The sequence below is a fragment of the Patagioenas fasciata genome, chromosome 2 (assembly GCF_037038585.1).
Source record: "Patagioenas fasciata isolate bPatFas1 chromosome 2, bPatFas1.hap1, whole genome shotgun sequence".
Classification (NCBI taxonomy): domain Eukaryota; kingdom Metazoa; phylum Chordata; class Aves; order Columbiformes; family Columbidae; genus Patagioenas; species Patagioenas fasciata.
The window spans coordinates 89,749,602-89,757,157 of record NC_092521.1 but is presented as its reverse complement, the minus strand read 5'-3'; the positions used below and the strand labels follow the sequence as shown (position 1 = coordinate 89,757,157).

Sequence of the window (7,556 nt, the reverse complement as noted above, 5' to 3'; positions counted from 1 at the left end):
CACTGCTGCCTGGGGCTCCGCAGTGTGGGCCACCCTCTCACACACACCCACGCCGGCATCCGGTGGCATTAGTGCCCGTGTGCCCCGGGGCTTAGAGGAAGAGTTCCGGGCTGGCAGCTTCTCCCCTCGCCCCTCGGCCGTGCCGGGGAGCGGAGGGCAGACCGGTGCCTGCGGGGCCGGGAGAGCCCCGGGGAAGCGGCAAACGGTGTCACTGAGTGCTGAGGGTCCGGCGGCGAGAGCAAGCCGGGGATGGCGCGGCGGCAGCGGCAGGAGCGCCTCCTGCTCAGATGACGGGTGAAGAGAGCCCAGCTGGAAAGGGGGTGGTCTTTCTGTCTTCCCCCTCTGACTCTCTGTATCTCTGTTGATTTCTCTGCCGGATTCAGAGGGGTCTGCGGGGAAAGAAAAAAAAAAAAAAAGAGCAAGATTCAAGGAACCGATAGGCAGCCACTGTATGCCTTTGCGCAAGAAGAAAGTGTATATGAAAGAATAACAGCGCGGAAGAGATTGGAAGGGGGGGCTCTTGTGCTTCCTCCCCTTGCCGGATTAGGCAGCGGGATGTTCCCCAGGTGGGGGGCAGAGGAGGAAGCGGAGCGGCGCTGAGCGGAGCCTCCGCGGGTGGGGGCCGGGCCGGGGCCGGGCCGGTCCATCCCTCCCAGTGCCTGGCTCCGACGGAAAGCGGAGGAGCCATTGCGCAAGGGACCGCGAAGAAGGATGCGCAGGGCGCTGCCGCCGCCCCGCCGCCGTCCACCGCACTGAGGAGGTGCCCGAAGGACAGCAGCTCTCACCGCCCCCCCCGCTCTCCCCCTGCGGGGCACCCCCCGCCCCGGTACCCACCCCGCCCGGCTCCCCCCCTTCCCTCCCAGCCTCACCCCACCCTACCCCATTCCCCTCCCTCTGCCAGATGACCACCGAGAGCGGCCAGCAGCGGCTGGAGCCCCCCGTCCCTCTCCGCTCCTGCAGCCCGGCTCCCGGAGCTCTCCAGATGAGCCGGCCGCCCTCCTCCGCCCTGGAGACCTCCACCTCCTCTTCCTCCACTTCCACCTCCTCCTCCTCCTCGGTAGCGGCGGCGTCCTCCAAGAGCAAGAAGGCCAGTTCTGGGCTGCGGAGGCCAGAGAAACCCCCCTACTCCTACATCGCCCTCATCGTTATGGCCATCCAGAGCTCGCCCTCCAAGCGCCTGACACTCAGTGAGATCTACCAGTTCCTGCAGGCCCGCTTCCCCTTCTTTCGCGGCTCTTACCAGGGCTGGAAGAATTCCGTGCGCCACAACCTCTCCCTCAACGAATGCTTCATCAAGCTGCCCAAGGGCCTGGGCCGCCCGGGCAAGGGCCACTACTGGACCATCGACCCGGCCAGCGAGTTCATGTTCGAGGAGGGCTCCTTCCGACGACGACCTCGCGGCTTCAGGAGGAAATGCCAGGCGCTGAAGCCCATGTACCGCATGATGAACGGGCTGGGCTTCGGCGCCTCCATCCTCCCACAGGGTTTCGACTTCCAGGCGCCCCCCGCCTCCCTCGCCTGCCACTCCAACGGCTACAACCTCGACATGATGCCCAATGCCATGGCCAGCGGCTACGAGGGACTCAGTGGCGGCCACCACGTCCCGCACATGTCGCCCAACCCAGGCTCGACTTACATGGCCAGCTGCCCGGTGACTGCCAATGGGGACTACGGTCCCGACAGCAGCAGCAGCCCCGTGCCCTCCTCGCCGGCCATGGCGAGCGCCATCGAGTGCCACTCGCCCTACACGAGCCCTTCGGCCCACTGGACAGCCTCGGGGGCTTCGCCCTACATAAAGCAGCAGGGCCTCCCAGCCGCCAACGCCGCCTCCTCCGGCCTCCACTCCAGTGTGCCCTCCTACTCCTTGGAGCAGGGCTACCTGCACCAGAGCCCCCGCGACGACCTCTCAGGTAGGGACCCCGGGGGGTGACAGGGAGCGCGACGCTGGCGGGGCTTTCTCCGGCGACGAGGTTTTCGCGCGGGGGAACCCTGACCTCCACGACGCAGGAACAAAAGAGGGATATTGTCTGCGAGAGGGAGAAAAATACGCGTGGGTTGGAGCTATTCTGTTTTGGGACAAGGGAGTTTGTCTTGGAGGGCTGTGAGTAGGACCGTGAGCATCCCTCCTTCTTGCCCAGAACCAAGAAGGAGCGCTCCGAGGAAAGATAGGCTCCTTCCCGGCTTCGTCCCGACTCGCAGGTCCCTGCCTGTGCCAGCGACATGTGCGCCGTGGCGGGACGGGGGGCAAGACCCGCCGCACCGGGCGGCGGCTTCGCTTAGCGGGGAGCGCCGCCAGGCATTGCCGCCGCCTCGGTAAACCGCGGTCCGCAGAGACGCGTCGCGAGAGTAATCAGAAAAAAGTGTTAAATATTATCCCCTAAGCTCTGCGGGAAAAAAAAAATACAAAATACAAAAACAAAACCACGAAACTTCTTATCTTGAAAAATGCGTGAGAGATTAAAGCAGATCCAGTGTATTTCTGCAACCGGAGGAAAAAATTTTGTGGTCTCTGTCTTCCACCCCCCCGCCCCTCCCGGCCGGTGATTACAGACAATGTCTGCTTAGAAAAATCCGAGCACAAAAATGGGTAAAAGATGTTGGGCTCTTACGGGGAAATTTTCCAAATAGCCCTTTTAAACGTGGGTCCCGGAGGTTAAGCAAACAAAGACAGTCTGGGCTGGACCACACCGAAGAGGATTTTAGCCTGACTTAACCCCTATGAGAGCGGGGTCTTGTTCAATTTTATGGGAATTTCAACAAGTAACAAATACAGGCGACCCTCAGCTCTCCCGCCCCCTCCTTGGGCGCCTGTCAATCACTCCCCTGTCCTTCTGCTAGTCGCGCAGCCTGTCCTCGGCCTCCCCACAGCCTGCTGCCGCCGCGGGGAGGGCGATCTGGGAGCCCAGCCGCTGGGGAAGCCGCTTTGCCATCACTGAAGAATGGACTTGGGGTGTCAGGGAAGAACAAGCGCTTGCAAATTTTCCTGCCTTAAAACAAAAAACAACCAAGACCCACCACCTAAATAGCCCTGGTGTGATGCCTGGGAAATGACGGCCCGCTGAGAAGTGGTGGCTGCGGAGCGGGTCGCTGCCTTGTCGGCGTTTGGGCGCAGAGAGCGCTGGGGAAAAGCGGTGCGTCCCCACAAGGGCTGCTCCGTGCCCACGGAGTATAACCCTGCTTAGGGCTACTTTTCGGAGATTCAGATAGTCTTTCCACTTGGTTTTGCGGGCCGGAGACAGAGGCCGACGGGTTTAAAAGGGCATCCCCCGCCGAAATAGGTACCTTTACCGTTAGGAAGTTCTGCTTTACTTTGTTGTTATTGCTGTTGTTACTTGGTGGGTTTTTTTTCTTGTTTGTTTTCTTTTTCTTTCTTTTGGAGTTTTTATCTGTTTGCTTTACTCCTTGAGGGCGCCGCGGCCTGCAGCTCGGGGCCCACGGGGCCATACGTGGCGCGGGAGTGGGGCTGGTCCGGGCAGCGTATCTGGGAGGCAGCTGCACCCTTCTTCTGACAGAAACGCGAGTGCGAAAGGCGATTCCTGGAAGAGAAATTTTCATTTTAAAGCAATCCGAGAAAAACTCTTCAAAACGAAAAGCAGGAGAGGAAGGGTTCTGGTCCACCCGAAGCCTCCACCACGGTTTCCGAGGATGAGGGCACTTAAACCCGAATTATTTCTGTTAATGGACGGATATACACCCAGACAGACAGATGGACGCTTTCTTAATGCCGAGGCCAAGCGTCTGTTTCCAGCAGCTCAGATTTAATGCCATTTTGCAAAACTACGCTTCTCCACTTGTTTTTTAGAGCTTCACGATCTGAGCCCAGGACTTTAGTGGAAGCCATTCCCATTCCTTGGTTAACTAAAAAAAAAAAAAAAAAAAAATACAACTTTTTATTTTTGTGCATGGGTCCAGTTCTCATTCGTGTAAAATCTCTGTGGCACGACCGCTTTAGTAGAGTGAAAGGATATAGGGAAAACCAATTCGAGCTCCTTCATTCGTAATTATTACCAGCAATAATCTTTCTCCTCCTTGCCCCACAAAAGGAGTAGCAAGTGAATTTGACCTTTCCCTTTCTCTTAGTTAAATGCAAAGCAAATTCGGTGGCAACCGCTTTTGATCGGTCAATAATCCTCTAATCATGACAGCGACAGGGCGGACTTAAAACCTTGAATTTGCATCAGACCCAAGAAAAAGAAAGGAAAAAATTGGAAACAGGAGGCTCGGTTGTGCTAAAAGGATTTTGAAGCTGGGGAGTGGGGGGAGCTAGATTTTTTTCGCACACTATTAAATCCTGCTAAATGATTGAATCAGGATTGTAATAAAGTGCCCCGGTTTATGGCGAGCATACCAGCAGGGTTATTAGAAAGCCGAGGAAATCCAGCGAAATAATCACTTTTATAAAGTGAGCTCTGCGGGGTGAAGGAGGGGACAGCGCCGGAGGACACGGGCCCTGCGCGCCGCCTGCGCAGCCCCGCGGGCCACAGCCGAAGGGGTCGGCTCCGCTACCCTGGGGAAAACGGGGACGTTTCCCTCCTTTCCCTCCTTTTTGTTTTTTTTTTTCATTTTTTCCCCCCGCCCCCTCACTCTTCTTGTCTTTCTTTTGCTGTTTTTTTTTTTTTTTTTTTTTTTTTAATTGAATCTCAGTCAGATTTGACAGGATACCGCTAGCCGAGTTTGACATCCACACATCAAATTAAATCCCTCTCTGGCTCTATCCTGCAGGCCTTGTTCGGGCTCCCCTTCCCGGCGGATCCAGTAGGAACCCTGCCAGACTGAAGATCCCAGCATGGCCCTCCGGCGCGGGTTGGAGGGGAGGGTGGTTTTTTCACGCGGCCCTTGGACCTAAAAGCTGCCTTAGGCTGTGGGAAATTAAAACAGGAATTTGCGAGGTCATTTACATGTCGGTGCCGCGGATGTACTTCGTTTTTTGTTGTTGATGAACCCTAGGGTGTCCTCGGTCTGTATCTCACGTCTATGAACGCACACCCGCCTATAGACGTGCACACTTGTACACATACATAAATAAATACACTAGTCAGCACACAATTGGATCCTGGTTAGAATTCAGCCTGCAGCCGTTCAAGTCAAAAGCAAAAACCTTCCAGAGATGGGATGTTGGGAGGATGGGTGGGGTGGGGAGCGCTAGAGACGAGGGAGCAAAGATGGGAATCAGATTCAAATGGCTGCTGCGCATCCAAAAAAACACTCCAGTCGCATCCTCTGCTCGCACACCGGCACTTCTTCATCTACCCCACGACAGAGGTTGACCTAACCCCGCACACTGCCAAACAGGCAGGGGGGCAGGCAGCAGTGTGTGCGTGTGCCCACACGGGAGGGGTGTCCTGCGATATGCGTGCGCTCGGGATGCGACCACGAGTGTGTCCGTGGGCATCCGCCTCCATCTGCTGTCCTCTCCCCAGCCTGTCTGCCACACGGTTGTGTAGTTTGTAACGTCCTTGCAGAGCGGGCACGGGGAGCTCGTACAAGCACGGGTACGGCACCGGGCTCACACGGTGACGATGGGGCACGCCGGGGGATCCACTTTCCCTTCTCGCTCGGATCGATGAGACTCGCCGCTCTGTCTGCCCTGCAAGTGGGGCAGGCTATGCGCCGTCGGAGCATCCAGTCCACTGTCAGGAAAGCCAGAAAGGAGCTCCCAAACCTTGCAGGAGGAAGCCCAGACGGGAAGAAAATAAGTCGTGTGTCAGTCCTGCTACAGGCATCCTCTCCTCTGCGGGTGAGAGAGAACGGACTGCTCCGCCCGGGCAGAGCTACCAGACTTCTAAGCATCTCTTGTTATTTCCTTCTCTTGCAGTGGGATTGCCTCGCTACCAGCATCACCCCTCTCCAGTGTGTGACAGGAAAGATTTTGTCCTCAATTTTAACGGCATTTCTTCGTTTCACCCTTCCGCTAGTGGATCTTACTATCACCATCACCACCATCAAAGCGTCTGTCAAGACATCAAGCCCTGCGTGATGTGAAGTCAGTGCCCCAACAGAGACAATCAGGTGGCATAGAACAGAGTCGAGGTATAGACGGACCCACGCCGATTAAATATAATGTGCACTCTGATAGCATTGATAGTACACGAGTCACTTAGCAAAATTACCTAAGGAAGCAGTGTTTTCGGTCCCCCTCCATCCCTTGAAGGACACGTACAGCCGATAGAACCGTCCAAAGCTCTTCCTAAAAGAAAAATACCTTATGTAATGTGTCGGCTTAGGCGGGACGTAAGTGTCCTTGTGTCAGGTCTGACCACCTTAATAATAAACCTTCTTTGTAAGGAATCGAGCTTTGAGAAAGGGAACAATTCCATGTATTTTATACGAGAAAGTGGTTTTGAATAGGAAAATTAAATCTCCCAGCTCAGCACCTGCGAAGACTCCCCCTTCCGTTGCTATGTTAGCGGGAAATTTACTACTCTTTTTTCTTTATTTTCCTTTTTCCTCTCCCTAAGCCCCACCAAGGACACTTCGTATGGAATTCAACACCGACCAACTGATATTATTAAACCAATATGGTTTAGCCCTTTCATGTATAGACTTTAAGAAGAGTTCATTCCTTTTTGTTTTTGTTTTTGTTTTTGGTTTTTTTTTTTTCAGTATTGCAGCAATACAATGTTTTGGTTTTTATTTTTACAAAAGTTGTTTTCTACCACAATATTTTTTAAAGAAATATTTTAAATGAATCTTGTGTATACTCACACACTATTGCTTTAAAAGGAGAATATATTTGCACTTATGTATACTTTTTACAGTTTGCCAAAATATTTTGATGTACAAATTTTTTTTTTTTTTTCAATAAAATGTATATAAATGACCATGCATTGGACAGGCACTTATTTTCCCTCAGTTCCTTGTGGGAAAATTCTTCGACCCTAGGATCCGAGATTGTTCAAGCTGCAACCCCAAATCCTTCAGCTGCTGGAGGCAGAGGAGAGAGCAGTTGACCAGAGGGGGCCAGTGCCGTCGTCTCTGGGCTGCACCCCCTCCCCCACTTCCTATCCTGCTTTTCCCCGCTGCTGGATAGACTCTGAAATAACCGGGAGAGTGGACACAAAGGCATCTGGAACCAGACTGCCTTCTTCTGTCTTGGAGGGCTCCTCCGGGTCCAAAACCCCCTTCCCACTGTTTTAGGGCTATGTCCAGGTGCCCCCGCGTCCCCGTCCCGCCTGCCCACGCAGCTCATCGTAGTCCCTCTGTATCCCGATGGGGTTTTGCAGGTGCGCGGTCAGGAGCCCCTATGCAACACGGGATTGCACCTGGTAGCGCACATCACGGTGGGGTGGACGAGAAGGATCCACAATAAAACCGTGGCTTGATAAGTATTTGGGGAGAGGCACCGAGAATGGCATGACCAGTGTAGAGGCAGGGAAGTTAAAATCAAAAAAGAAAATAGAAAAAAAAGAAAAAGAAAAAATAAACATAATAAAATAGCAAAGGCCCCCAAAGCACTCCAAGCAAAACAAACCTTGTCCCCAAGATGCCACCCTGCCCGGCGGGGGCTGAGTGGCCGAGAGTCGGAGCCGGGCGCCGGGAGCTGCTCGCCGACGCCT

General features: G+C 54.5%; 1 protein-coding gene across 1 annotated transcript; it reads left to right on the top strand.

Moving 5' to 3' along the window:
• The first annotated feature begins 470 nt into the window (after positions 1–470).
• On the top strand, positions 471–6,743 carry FOXF2 (forkhead box F2). Its single transcript, XM_065832009.2, has 2 exons — positions 471–1,910; positions 5,816–6,743. The coding sequence occupies exons 1-2, from the start codon at positions 902–904 to the stop codon at positions 5,980–5,982; spliced, it is 1,176 nt and encodes a 391-aa protein (XP_065688081.1). The 5' UTR covers positions 471–901; the 3' UTR covers positions 5,983–6,743.
• Positions 6,744–7,556: the final 813 nt, after the last annotated feature.